General features: G+C 42.1%; 3 protein-coding genes across 3 annotated transcripts; 2 read left to right on the forward strand and 1 right to left on the reverse strand.

Moving 5' to 3' along the window:
* Positions 1-456: 456 nt before the first annotated feature.
* On the forward strand, positions 457-1,662 carry T265_05323 (hypothetical protein; the record flags this gene model as incomplete). The annotated part of the gene is made up of 4 exons (XM_009170306.1): positions 457-477; positions 832-919; positions 1,129-1,237; positions 1,506-1,662. The coding sequence occupies 4 exons, from the start codon at positions 457-459 to the stop codon at positions 1,660-1,662; spliced, it is 375 nt and encodes a 124-aa protein (XP_009168570.1).
* Positions 1,663-1,664: 2 nt separating this feature from the next.
* On the forward strand, positions 1,665-4,894 carry T265_13753 (hypothetical protein; the record flags this gene model as incomplete). Its single annotated transcript, XM_009170324.1, has 4 exons — positions 1,665-1,685; positions 2,040-2,127; positions 2,821-2,967; positions 4,707-4,894. Coding segments are annotated over 4 exons (444 nt in total), but the record flags the coding sequence as incomplete, so codon positions are not given.
* T265_05324 (hypothetical protein) lies at positions 4,527-8,229 on the reverse strand (the record flags this gene model as incomplete). Its single annotated transcript, XM_009170307.1, has 2 exons — positions 4,527-4,728; positions 8,144-8,229. 2 exons carry the CDS (start codon positions 8,227-8,229, stop codon positions 4,527-4,529), a joined length of 288 nt encoding a protein of 95 aa, XP_009168571.1.
* Positions 8,230-15,167: the final 6,938 nt, after the last annotated feature.

Consider the following 15,167-nt stretch of genomic DNA (forward strand, 5'->3'; position numbering starts at 1 on the left):
TCTCTGGACAAACACAGCCTCCTTCTAAACGTCATGATGCCGTATGTAAGTCTGTTATCTTCGCATATTTTGGAATTCGGGCTCATGCTACTTTTGCCAGAACTCCCTCCTATGAATTGGACAGAGATGAACCGAACTGGCATAACAAAGAAATGGTTGATGTGTTTCCAGGCCTGTAATCGACAAAACAATTACTTCGGTCCAGCGGCTAGGTGAACGCTTGCTCTGTGGTGGCAACCGATAGACCCCAAAAAACGGGCAATTTCTGTCACATGGCATCAATTACTCATCACCCAGGAAACTACTTACAAAGTTGCTGAAAACCATACGACAGCTCACGACTAGTCACATCCTGCTTTGGGATGATCAGGCAGGCGCAGCCCCAAAGTTTCCACTAACCCCATGTTTTACTTGGACCCAAATTGAACTGATTTCAACAAATACACTCATTTGAGTATGCTTTTGATATCCAAAAGGGTGCATTTGTCGAAATCACTCAATCTCTTTCATGAAAACAGTACAACCGTTAAATCTCCTTGATGCTCTTAGTAACAGGTTTAAAGACAAATATGAACTATTATTGTGGAAAAAATGTAGCGAAATGGCGCAATGTACGGCCGTGTAAGAAGTAAGACTTTGCCCACCTTGATAGTATTCTGGTGATAAACCTCAAGTTCTAGCATATTCTACCAATTAGAACAACTTCAATGTTGGGCCAATGGGGTAGTGAAACTTCAGGGATCTGGTTTACAACGTGGCCCAATCTAGCCTGACCCAAACTGAAAGTGAATGCTGTATCTCACCGGATGTGCAAATTCTTTCGTTCATCAGCTAAAATGTTGCGGAGTGACCGGCGCGGAAGATTTCACTGGATCCAAAAGCTTTGATAACCAATTCGTCACCAACGAGGGCACAATCGGTAAGTATTCCTGTTCACGATTCCGTTCGGTGCTTGTGTACTATGGTGCTGTGGGTCAGATTTGTGTAGGCGTACTGAATTGTGATGCAGACTTAAGCGTCCAGCCGGACGGAGAAAATGAGGCCAGACTGCTTGCAACTATTTATGACTTCTATCGAGCTACAATTATTCACATGCTTTCTTGTTAATGAAACTCTTTTTTCTTGTAGGTAGTCGAAACCTTCCGTGTTTTGCTCACCACTGCCGTAAAAGGATACAAAAATCTAGATTCTCTGGACAAACACAGCCTCCTTCTAAACGTCATGATGCCGTATGTAAGTCTGTTATCTTCGCATATTTTGGAATTCGGGCTCATGCTACTTTTGCCAGAACTCCCTCCTATGAATTGGACAGAGATGAACCGAACTGGCATAACAAAGAAATGGTTGATGTGTTTCCAGGTCTGTAATCGACAAAACAATAAAAAAAACTTCGAAACAATTACTTCGGTCCAGCGGCGAGGTGAACGCTTGCTCTGTGGTGGCAAACGATAGACCCCAAAAAGCGGGCAATTTCTGTCACATGGCATCAATTAATCATCACCCAGGAAACTACTCACAAAGTTGCTGAAAACCATACGAAAGCTCACGACTAGTCACATCCTGCTTTGGGATGATCAGGCAGACGCAGCCCCAAAGTTTCCACTAACCCCATGTTTTACTTGGACCCAAATTGAACTGATTTCAACAACTACACTCATTTGAGTATGCTTTTGATATCCAAAAGGGTGCATTTGTCGAAATCACTTAATTTCTTTCATGAAAACAGTACAACCGCTAAATCTCCTTGATGCTCTTAGTAACAGGCTTAAAGACAAATATGAACTATTATTGTGGAAAAAATGTAGCGAAATGGCGCAATGTACGGCCGTGTAAGAAGTAAGACTTTGCCCACCTTGATAGTATTCTGGTGATAAACCTCAAGTTCTAGCATATTCTACCAATTAGAACAACTTCAATGTTGGGCCAATGGGGTAGTGAAACTTCAGGGATCTGGTTTACAACGTGGCCCAATCTAGCCTGACCCAAACTGAAAGTGAATGCTGTATCTCACCGGATGTGCAAATTCTTTCGTTCATCAGCTAAAATGTTGCGGAGTGACCGGCGCGGAAGATTTCACTGGATCCAAAAGCTTTGATAACCAATTCGTCACCAACGAGGGCACAATCGGTAAGTATTCCTGTTCATGATTCCGTTCGGTGCTTGTGTACTATGGTGCTGTGGGTCAGATTTGTGTAGGCGTTAACACATTTGTGTGCAGTCAGACAGACAACAGTCGTGGTATAACGTGTTTTCTTGAAAGAGAAACGTGTTCACATGTGCCCATGTAAATATGTGATTATTCGCTCCCTTCATTTTCTTTACAGTTGATTACAGTTTCAAGTAAGCTATGTAGGGCGTGATCAGAGTTGATAAAAAAGCCAACTGAATGGGATTTACATGATAGGTAAATCATCTGCACTAATGAGAAAGCAACGTGTCTCTCATAGCGGTGCACTGTTTTAAGAGGGACGACTGCACAGAGAAGAAACTTTTATATACTGTTAGGCGTTGGTCTCTGGGACAAAAGTCAAAGTTTATAACAAAACGAAATTAGACGATAGTTTCTTTGGTTTGGTGTTCTTTTTCATAAGTGTCTGCATTGTCAGTATTGTCGTAACCCGATTCGGATTTTTGTACAAGTGTGGTTGTATGGTGTCAAAGAAAAAAACGTGTGGTCGTGTGGTGTTTAGATGACCGACCAAAATAGGTGGGATGGAATGACCTAAAGTACAAATGCGGGAAAAAGGCTTTACGTGCGGATTCTCCTTCAAAATCACAAATGAGGATAACTGATAAGTTTGGTAGGCTAGTGTTACGCAGAATCCTGTATTGATAGCGATTTACTGCTCGCAGTTGGGAGCTGTTACGGCCAAGAAGCCCAGACCGCACGTGATTGGCTTGCCAGTCTAGCATCAAGGCGGACTCCGATTGGTAGGAAGTCTGGACCCAACAGCCAATCGCGATACGGTTCCTGCCGGAGGCCCCTCGACAAGGACTAGTCCAGGCGTCAGAATTTCCAGAATATTTTCGCCTCAAACACTCAATAAACGACGTTGTGTACATTTGTTTTTGATATAGTTTGGGCGCCAATATGCGTGCACCTTTGGTGGTTGTTTTGATGGAAACGCCGGAAGGTTCAGACCGAGAATTGAGCTTGGAAAATACCGTTATTACGGCTGGTGACACTTTCATTCCGCTAGTTTTTATATTCTGTTTCACAGTTTCCTCAGAGTGTATTTTATTTTTTAGATCATCCTTAGCATTGGACAATGAGCAGTGGTCACAGTATGAAGCCATGCTCGTGATATGATTGGTTATTTGAGCCTCCTAACACAAATTTAATTGCGAGACTTATGAGGTCTAGATAGTGTAGGCCACATGGTTATCACCACATATACGGCACTACATGTATGGGTACGACTTTGATGGTCTTCTAATGAGGTAGATTTGTTGCAAGTTTTAAACCTACGGAAATGACCGATGATACCGGTGCCTAAATACTAACGAAATAGTTGGTGCCCCAATCCCTATCTATACAAGCATGTTTGGATTGAAAAGACTATGACTAATCACCCAAAAATCTACCAAAATGACTAATGATACCGGTACCTCAATAATAAAGAAATGGTTGGTGCCCCAATCCCTATTTATACAACCATGTTTGGGTTGAAAAGACTATGACTAATCACCCAAAAATCTCATTCAGTCCGTCTGCAGCCTCTCAAAGATACCGAGGCTCCCGGTAGTTCGGCAAATTCCATTTCAGAAGTCCATCACCGATACACTCCACAAGTGCGCCTTTAAGTTGTTACAGAATTGTCAGACTGTGTTGGTGATAATGCCCCAGCAGAGGCCAGCAAAATAAAATGCAATGTTCCAAATTTGCGCCTGAAACCGAGGGTGATGCTTGCTCAACAACTGTATTTGTGAGTGGATCTAAGTAGATCTAGCGAGTGAGTTCCTCTCCCCAATCGATATTATCCATCGTAGTTTACTGAATACTTTCTCCTCACCTACGTTTGATTACTTGGCTTCTAAAGAAAACCTGATATCTTTTTGCGTGACTAGTTAGCTGGTGTGTAACTCTATTCATACTTATCCGTTCTCAATTCAGTTGCGTCGTATTCCGAATTTCTTTAGTTGGAACTTGGCAATGAAATTCTTGCAAGCTAATTGTCCAGATCGGTGAACAGATCAACTGCCAGTGGATAACTTTATCCAGCTTTCTGAATAACCCAAAACATTTGATCATAGGGAACCGTTGAAAATTTTTTAAAAACAGGTCTGCGCAAGATTGTCGCAACTATCACCTTGACAGTGGGCTATTCTCGTACTGAGTGCTTAGCATGAGAAGTGAGAATATACTATTGCGGAAAGACCAATATATCTCTTCTTTTGCTGTGTACTACCAATTATCCAGTATGTCCTCTGCTGAATATTGGCGAGCTTTCCGAGCCGGCTTGGATTATATCCAAACAAAGCATAAGGATGGTTTTCTCATGCATCTACATAAGTAATCAATTCAGCTATTCACGGAGTGTCTGATATGCTGTTCTGGCGGAAGCCATTGCCTGTTTGTTCACTTCAGAAAGTAAGATAAGCAACCAGCGGCGGAGAATAAAGCCGATCTGACTGTCACTTTCTTGGAGGAACATGCCCAGAGATAGGCGGTTGTCAAAACTGATCGGTGTTGTCCCCATTTTCAGTGCTACGGTATCCGGTGTCCTGCTGTAAGCGGAAAGGAAATTACGATAAACTGCCAAACAAATGTCCGGAAGTGTTTGACGAGCGAAATAGTTACATCAAAACCGGATGTTGGCCTTTGCTTGAAGGACAAGTTTTGTCGGCCCTCACAAAGGTGTCATTTATCGTCATATTCACTATACTGATTGAAGTAAGTCGTCCCATTTATTAGTTAAACATGGCATTTCACGCTCTCACCTCAGGTTATCTATGTTATTGAAATTTCATCTGATTTGTGCATATCTGCGCCAGTTTTTCTTGCATAAAAAAGCAATCAGTACCAAGTAGTAAGAGTACTCTTGTACCGCACTCTATGAAAATTGGATAGTGTTCACAGAAGACTCAACAAGATCCTTTACTTATTGCATACTTCGGCTAATATGCTGTATATAGATCATATCACTCCTTATATGAGAAATATGTGCGTTTATTGATTTCCTGTCACTTGTAACCTTGCTTAAGACTACTGTTCAGTCCACTGCTGATTTTATTCTTCTTGGATTCTACCAGTTAGGCTTAATCCCAGAGATTGGAATGGACTCCTGCGCAGATTCACAAATTAAGATAGTCTGAACAGTGGACTGAAGAGAAGTGTATCACAAGTGGACACTCGGAAGCTATCTGATGAAGATCCGCAAGAATGACGGACCCGGAATATACTGTTGAGGGCTGTGCACCACTGCAACAAACAGTGTTGGCAAAAACCTTTGTGCTCCGTACACACAGCACCTCCAGTAAGCAGAACATCGCCTGACTCACAACAGTGTGGGGACATTTAGAAAAAAGCGACGTGATAAAATCTGCCAGGTTCCGGTAACATCGACTTAGGCTAATCCGAATTATGGACGATCGGCAATGTCAAAGCGAAAGCCAGATACACCCAGATGTCTTGGAAATTCAACAGCACGTTTAGTTTCATCCAACCATAGATAAACTTTCAGAAGTAATCACTTAGTTGGAGTGTTTGTGGACACTCTCTCATATCAACAATTGGTACTCTACCCTCACTGTTCTTTGAAGTTGGTGCAGATTGGATAATCCAGTATTCATGGTCCATTCTCCCCAACAGATGACAAATCCCTAGCCATGATTCCCACTGATGAGTATGCTGAAACTAGTTCTATTGGTCTAACATACCTCTTCACACAGATTGTGCTGTTAGACGTAAAAAAGATAGTACGCGGTCAAAATCAGAAAGTCGTAAGGGAAGAGAGCCATGAAGTGAGTGTATGCTGTTTGTAGACGCACTTACCAGTTTCATAGGAGAAGCAGTACGCGTGTTTTTTAGACCGCATTGGAATATCGTCAGTGTGGATGTCGAACTTCCCTTTTGCAACTAACTACGATTTTGTCAAGCTTTTCACATCAAGCCAAGTGCCGCATACCTTGAGCCACAAACCATGATTTGACTACAACCTGCGCACTGTTTTTGACATTTTTAAGGTTAGGGAAAAAGCGTTAACCAATGAAGTTCTGTTTGAACCCGTGGAATTAAATATTCAGTAGCGAAGAACGAGAGACACGCTTTGCCATTATGTTTGTAGCTTTACCGAGATTACTGTATGTACGGCACCCGTAGATGTCTAGCCCTGATTTTGTATATCAGAATCCGTGTGAAATTGTTTACTCTGCTCGCAGTTAGCTGAGTGATTAGCAATGAAAGCTGAAGGTTTCTTTTATTAGACAACTCCGATTGCATCATAGCTAGCCCACATTGCCTTTGTTGTAACCCGACTGTTTGCTTATACAGGCCTCTTGTAAGCGACAAAGCCAACAAATGTGCTTAATCGATGTCTATTAGAGTTTTTTGTGACCTTGACTACAAACAAGTAACGCTTGGACGTAACGTATTCCCCACAAGGCCGTTGGAAACTCTTCGACAGCCCGCAATAGATTTCGACCTTCCTGGAATTCATCAGATAGGCATAGTTCCCGATCTTCCATCAACTTCATGTTCTACTTGAACCTAAATTGCACGAGGCTAGCGAAATACGCCCATTCGCATATCAGTTTGATTTCGACTGGAGGCTCACCTGGAACCCAGCTGAATCCCTAATTTATGATCTTCTTAAGCAACGGAACCTGCTGCCTTAGGCCACCTCATCCTTCAGTTGTAGCCGAATGTCTCCTTAGTGCGCTTGTTAGCTCCCAAAAAGCGCAGTCAGAGAATACTTTCCGTTTTGCTGGGAATTATCAAGTGGGCTAAGGTGAACTGATTGTGAGACACTGGTTGGCAATTTGAAACAACTGAACAAATAGTACTGTGACAGCTGGAGACTTCCTCAGCAATGTTAGCTTTATTTGCACTGGGCAGTGAGAACGATTTTAATGCCAGAACTGATGGATCAGCTGCGAATACCATCAGACGTTTCTGCATGCATAGAGCGGAAACCCGTCTGTCTTTCAAACTTAAAATCCACTACAGTTGAGTTTTATGGTATACACCTTGTGAGATGAAACCAAATGGTTTCTCATCTCTCTTGCATGGCGGTGGTGTGCCTCTCACCCTCATGGTTACTCATTTCAGTTCTGAAAGGAATTCTGGATATACAAAGTGAATACTGAAATAATCTTTTCGTTGAACCCAATTAAGGCAAAACCTACAGAACGACTGTCCGTTGGACAGATGAAAACGGTACTTTTAAATGAATGGGTCCTGACAAACCTGGATTCAAACAGCACTTTCTGGCACTTTCTGGTGCTTTCCAGTTTAAGTAGGATGATGGGATGAATGATAAAACGGCTAAAGTTGGTATGCAAATCAGAAATTCGTTTGAATTTGGTCGTGAGTATAATGTGTGCTTGTTTGACGGCCATTTAGTGGTTGACTTTGTGTTTATTTTGTCCTTACATTGCACAGTGCCAACGTGACATCCACACGAGTGTTATTCGAGCGAACTTCCGCATGAGACTATGGTCACGTAACGCTAGTTCAGACAAATTTATATATAAGTGCAGATATATAAATACGATTGTGCAAACTGCTATTCGATGCTCAAATTCAAACNGAACGAGGCATCCGCGCGGTGGTGGGGGGGGGGGGGGGGGGGGCAGTGGAATCGTCTCTCCGTATGCCGACATGATAATTTGTTTGTTTGAATAAATACATCGATGCATCCACGTGACACAACTACAGACACAATTTAGCCACTTATGCTCTCAAAACTTACTTTGGCGAGGTGGAAAATGAAGGACAAACGGTGTCTGCTTAACAACAGTTTGGTTGAGAAATGTCTATTACCAGAATGCTTTGCTCGCGTTTTCTCAATGTCACACACTAACAGGTGCAACCAACTTCCAGTCGCTTGGTTCACAGGAAGAGATATCTCCGTAGAAACTTACACCGGTTTTCACAGATTACAGTGCTTCTTGAAGTAATCTAAATTTGGGTCTTCTTCACCTTAGCTTCCACAGTTCCTGATTACTGTGCAAAATTTCATCTGTTGTCAAAATTTCGTCCAAAGCGGTCGTTGCAGAGAGCATCATGCAACTTAGAACACGCTCTAACACAACACCCGCATGTCTATGACTTTTCTTGCTGGCTCACGAAATTCGAAAAGAGTACAACCAATAGGTTTTAATTTGGACCACTTGTACTCCCAAGTATCCGTGTCATGTGATCCTTTATCGTACATATATATATATATATGTCTGAAATTCATATCAAAATCAGAAGAATAGTAAATCTTTCACATTTACTTGAGGTAACCATGTGCGAAAAAGCTGTATATGTACATTACATGATACTTCCACATGGATATCATTTGAATTTGAATTTTTTGGAGGTTTTTAGGACTTCCTGCTTAAAGCGGACTAACGTGTTTGGTAGTATTTCAGTAAAGTTTTAAACTAGCTCGTGGGTTAACGTGGCTATTCCTCGTGTTTTCCAACTTTGGATGAAATGTGGTGAACTTGCCAGTCGGTTTTACCAGAATTTAATCCAATTATTGTCCACGGGCTGAGGTTCAATCCCAAATAGCTGTGATATTTCTAATTGTGCCCATTTAACTTCGGTGGGGATCGCTCACAAATGCGTGATTTTATACTTTACATTCTATCCTTATGAACAAGTTCACGCTCGCTTGTTTCTCAATCTACGCAACTATGACTATGGAGGAAGTGAAGACCACTCAGGCATAGTGCGGATTGATCGATGCCCGGGGTTGGAATCACTCAAAGTCCGACGGGGTGATCCACAAAGGTCGCACGACCGTGGCATAGGATGACTCATTCATCCATTGATTTTCTAATTACAAGGCTTGTGTTTTTACAAACCTTTGCTTTTCCCTTTACACAAAAATTAGATGAATGAAACCTGTTCAATCTGTTACACGTCCTGTGATACATGTATGCACAAGAATACAGTATGTGCCGTCCAGATAATTATTTGTTCTCTGAAACCCGATGGGGTTTTATGCCTGAAGCAAGTGATAGTCTCTAGGTCGCTAGGTGACATTGACTTCGAACAGAGGACAACATTCTTTCGAGTTGCGTTTCGGTGTGACTTTGTCATTAGTGTGACACCGAACACTGTTGTATACATGTCAAAAATTCGTGACCAGTTTGGTTTCAAGGGGAGAAACAATCCATTGTTTATGACCTTTTTTAACTGAACAGGCTGCATAGAGGGCTCTTCATATTTCCGTCGGTACGATGTTCAAAATATCTTGGAGGATGTACCCACGTTGTTGTGGGCTGTGAGTAGTTTTCTTCAAAAATATGTCGTACTGCTGAAAAGAAGCAGAGGAGTGGTAATATCGCTCGAGATGGAAAAAATTCACGGGTGTTTACACGGGTGGTTTGCGTGTTTATACTCACTACAAACAAACTGCTAAACTTCTCTCAGTTCTTTTTTGAGTCGAGATAAGAATGTTAGAAATTTTCGACCATCAAATAGTTCTCAAAACCTCCGTTTTTGTTTTCACAGATCCTTTTGTTTTTACTTGCTTCCACTTCCCGTGTGACAGAGTTAGATCGCCATGTACAGTCCGTAGCCCAGACGTGTCAAAAGCAGGTAGCTTCTGATAGTGCGATATACACATCCCTACGGATCTTTCCATTCCACAGCGCACTCCTCATACGGTTTTGTTTGTTCCGTTTAATGCGCTGTCCTGCTACTTAATGACCACCACTGGCCTCTAGAACCCTCTGAAACGCTACAGTTTTTTAGTATCGAAGTAACAAGTGTCAGAACCGGGCACATAGTTCCTAAAACCTCATCTATCCTTTCCACAGTCCTGTTACCTCCGTCCCAAGTTCAGATGTCCGTACTGTGATGCTTCCTAAAATCGCGTCTGCGTGAAGTCGAATAGCAGTGAAAACGATATGCTGCCTCGGATTATGGAGTGAACAGGATTACCTAATCATTACCTACTAATCATGGGGTACGATCAATCTAACTAAAAGAACAAACTGTCAAGATGAAATGGGTTGTCCCAATCGGTCTTGTTCTTTTTGACCAGGGAAATTACTCGTCAAATGCATCTGTTACGGTCGCAGGATTTCCCCGACTTGTTGGGGGGACTATAGCGGAACGACCTTACTGGGTTTTTGTTCTAAAGATGTATCCGTTGTTTTCAAGTTACTAGGCCCAAGTTTATGGAACGTATTTAGTCTGAAAATACAAACAAATATTTTCTACCCTAGCCATAAAACAGATGATGTCCGTCGGTGAATCATTATTAAATTTGTCAATAATCTTATGATAATAGAAACACACGTCCCCCATGTGAATCGGATCTGTTGATCAATAAATGTAGATACAGGATATGTCCGAATAAAATAGAGCAACCACAGACGATCGCCTCATTCTGCATTGCCATTCACGTTATTTTGGCATCGCAAAGGTCATTTTCTGCTCTAACTCGTAAAAGAATAGAAGAACTACCATGTATGACTCACTACGTTTCTCAGTTCAACCGCCATGAAGCAATCTATTCAAACAGGATCTACAGGCATATAAATGGTGTTGAATCAAAAACGATCGCAGCAATAAATCGCGTACGCATCTAGACATCAAACTTGTTGCTCGGTTTTGGAACTCCAGTACTGTTTCAACACGAAGTGCAACTCAAGTGGAAATATTGGCATCTATAGGGGTGCATTCATTCAGGTGGAACATGTCCTCACGCAGCTTTTGGGTGACTTAAATGAATTTCGGTGCCACTGCCCATGATAAGAATGATAAATTAGTTTTATATGCCTAGTATTCAAAATATGCAAAATTTTGTATCCGTATCACTTTTGGTTTGTTTTTGTTTTATCACGAGGCGGAGTTACGAGAAAACCACAAACTACTCACGTCTCATCAGTAGCATCCACCGTTGTGCTGATAGCACTCTGAGGTTGGTCGCTCAGATAGCAGATGAAGGAAGGTTCATCCAGAGACTTACAGTTCTTAAAAACGTGAGAGTTTCACTCAGATAGAATTCAACGACTTGTACAAAATGCAGATCCTCAAGATTTTAGGTTTGTAGACAGTAGTGGCATGCGCTGAAAAGACGTTCTCTTTAAGACGACCACGAATTTTGATGATTGAGGCTACACACAGGCCCACATTTCTGGTTCGGGATTTGCTGTAATCAATATAAATGCACCGTGGGTGTTCTGATTAACTTGAGTAATGTCAAATGATATTATTTCTAATCAAGTGCCATTGTTTGGCCTCAGTGTAAAACGGTTTACGAAAAACACAATCATTATCCTTGTATATGCATCTTGAACTGGGTTTCAGTCAATCAGTTGTTAATCTGAGGTCATAGGACATTGTGCTTGTGAGACCTTTCTATAAGCTTCCATCATTCTTTCTTTAGAGGCTCACAACACAACGATTTTTTGAGGCAACCATTCGGAACTTTGATGCACATTTTCACTGATCGGAGGATTTCACTATCGAACTGAAACTTAGCCTTTTTGAGACATAAAGGGTGAGTGTACAACAACGCCTACCGAGAACCGTCCTCACCACTTTACAGCAGTTTATGGTTTATGCCGACCTCGCTTTCACATAGACTTCATTTGCCAAAACCAATAAACTGGGGACAACAAGCGAGTGTGTTTGTATGAAAGTTCGGCGATGGAGACTTCAAAACACCTCGCCCTTGTGGGTAGCACACAACATAAAAAATATCGCTATTTGATACCCTCCTTTCATCCATTGATCAATGTGAATGATCCGCCACTCGTTAGCCAACGTTGACTTTGCAGATACGTACAAATCAAGCAATCGGGGCCAAGTAGCTATTCCATTAGGTGCAGGCACACCCGAATCAGACGGAACTGAAGCTTACTGGGATTTCATCGGATTTACCTAAGAACAGACTGTGTTGGCGGTAGAGCACCGGAGCACTGAGTAAAGCTCGTAAAGGTGTGGCGCGATTTGACAGGATTAGGTCAGATTCGGATAGCCCTATACTTTTATTGTGCCTTTCTAAGTTAGGCACAGCAGACGCTCGGGTATGTGCAGTGCCTGTTTAGGATAAAAGTGGCTGCAGTCTATTCATGTAAAATCGGTCAAGTTTACTTAATTCGGACTTAATTCAGACGATCGGAACTTGTATATGTGCGTAGGATCGTCTTTTAACAAGTAGTCGCTCGCTTCTAAGGTAATCAGCGGCAAAAAATTGAACCGAGATAAATTGGACCTCGTGCGCGAAAGCGCTGGTTTTCGGAGATTAACATACAGTGGTTCTTTGGAAAAAACTGGATGCCTGTACAGTTTTGTCACGAGATACGTGAAGGATAGAGAGATGATACGGGTAGCATCAAATTTCAGATTTATGTGATACTAAGCGACGAGAAAGACTTAACACCCGTGGAACTTATTACAGTGAAGCTTTGATGCGTATGGGGAAAGTGATGTCTTCAATTTAAAAAGTCACTTTGAAAAATAAGATGTTTTGATTTACCTTCCACTCAAGGTAGATCCTGGCTAAAGAGCTGGGTGTAACATTTTGACTATGCCTTTATAAATATTCTATTTTGTTTGTCTCCCAAAGTGACCATCTTGTTAGTCCGACCTGAATGCTGCAACGAAAAGGGGAGGTACAAAGTCTAGAATTCTGTTTTCAAGGTCTCTCTGAAGAAGGAAGTCTAACGAAGGTGGGCCAGGGCAGAGCAGCATTTCATCACACTGGAGGATCAAGGGAAATCTTACAGGAGGCGACATCCTCATGGGAAGAACATCGTCCCATTTATAAAAGCAAACATTTCGCCCTGTACTGCATGAGAAGAGGTCATGAAGAGTAGTGTGTAGTAACTGTGCACTCTGATAAGCAGATGAATTGCCGCAAAAGCAGCGTTCTATTGAACCGAAAATTCGATCAGCCAATCGAAAAATTACAAACACCTTGATGGTTTACAATTTTGATGGGCCGTAGAAGGAAACATAAAGCTGTACTCAGAGCTGTTGGTCATATGGACAGAATGATGACAAACTGCTTCGAATATTACGATTAGACTTCACATGTACCCACATGTACCCGCATGTACCCACGTGTACGCACATTGTCACACCTGACGCCAACGAGGTCAAACTCTACATACAGTTGCCAACTGTCATCATAGCCGCTCGAACGACCGATGGTCCATCCTTTGTGTATTCCCTCAACGATCAAAATAACCAGACCTTACGGCTTGGATTTAAAGACAACCATACACATTCGACGCATCATACTATGAAACTCACCAACAACAGGGTTCAATGCAAGAAAAGTGACATTTACGGAACTGTACAAACGTAAAACACGATTACACAAAATGGAACAGAAGGTGGTTGTCGTTGTAAGAGTGGAACGTGGCATCGACTGCAAAATGGCAAATGCATGAGTTCGATCTAACGGGAGAATCTTCCTCTTTACGGAATTAAGTTACTGTTTAACAGATTCACTGTCAAGCAGCTATTGGATGGAGCAGTATTACAGAAGACTGCCATAAACAGAACAACTGATTCAGTACAAGGTCAGCATAAGGAACAGCGGGTTCACAAACCACAGGATTCCAGAGGAAGAGGCATTTGGACCGGTTTGTGTGTTGGACAATTCGTTCTACCCGGGTGAAGTTTTTGGAAGGGATATGGTACATACAGACCACTTCCTAAATAAACAACAAAAGGACAAATTGCCAAGGAATCGGTCCTTTTTCACTGCTAAGGAAATTTCCATATGTATTCTGCTCAAATAATTAAACTCTAATGTTCCAGAAAGAAACTTTTCCATGTGCCCAAGCGGACGCAGCGCTATTGAAGAAGGCTCCACAGTATGAAGATTTTGAGAATACCACCAACATGCTCCTTTCCGGAGTCGCCTTGCGAGCGATTCGCTTTCCAGGGCGGCATAAGGGCGGATAACTTGTTTAGAAGCCAAACGAACTTATGAGAACCGTCTTCTGGACTTTATTCCAACTGCTACACCTTCGGAGGTTGGTTTGTAATGAAAATCTATCACTAAATTCTCACAAAGAATCTTGAATCACACCTGTGGCACAGTGCTACCAGCGTAATGGTGATACTACTGATGGGGGCATGCGAGTAGTATATTTTCTCGTAAATCCACTTTGCCTCTCTTGAAAAGGGAGATCGATTACGGAACTTGTGGTGTCGCTTAGTAGCATTTCCTTGCAAATGAGTAACAGTCAATGAATATCCAGAGAAGTTCAGAAGACGCGTTCAAAGAGAAGATGGATATTCAGTTTTGTAAACAATATGCATATGAGAGTTTAGCTTCTCTATCCAATAGTCTGTAACTGTTAACTTGGCGTTTGCTAATAAATAACGCCCCGGCGAAGGTTTTCTTCCTTTCACCAGGTCCTCTCAAACAAGATGTCAGACAGAACGGTGACGATTATTTAGTCTGGGAGAAGTGTTCCTGTGAGTTTCAAATACAACTGAGCCCTAAACGGTATCAGACGCCAAACGAAACTCGTTTGCACAAAAATGCAGTTTTCGCCGCTAAGTTTGAAGCGACGGATGCGGAGAGGACAGGCAGATGGAAGTGAAAAAACGGTGTTAAAAATGGGGGTGCTAACCTTGCAGGATGGGTGATCTGGCTTCCCTTGTGCATGGTTAGAAACGCTGCAATATATACGTTGTTGTGAGTTGTTTTCAGAGTGTCTGGAGACGCAGGAAGCTCGGAATTGGTGTGACAAGCGGGTGTTGAGTCGCTTATTCACCCGCCCCTTTATTATTTCTTCACAACAAGGCTTTCAAATACATTAGGATTACACGATAACGAAACATGAGGGGTGAACACCGATGTTGTGTTGTCCATGACGATGATGAGAGCCAAAATTATTATGCCTCGTGTTTGTGAATTCCACGAAGGTCTTTGACCAAAGCGTAGTTCTTCAGTTGGTCTACTGTCCGGAATAATGTTGTTTTAGTCCTGCGCACATACCAGGCTCAAAATCCGTACAATACTGCGGAGAGA

Source organism: Opisthorchis viverrini (assembly GCF_000715545.1).
Source record: "Opisthorchis viverrini unplaced genomic scaffold opera_v5_98, whole genome shotgun sequence".
Classification (NCBI taxonomy): Eukaryota; Metazoa; Platyhelminthes; class Trematoda; order Opisthorchiida; family Opisthorchiidae; genus Opisthorchis; species Opisthorchis viverrini.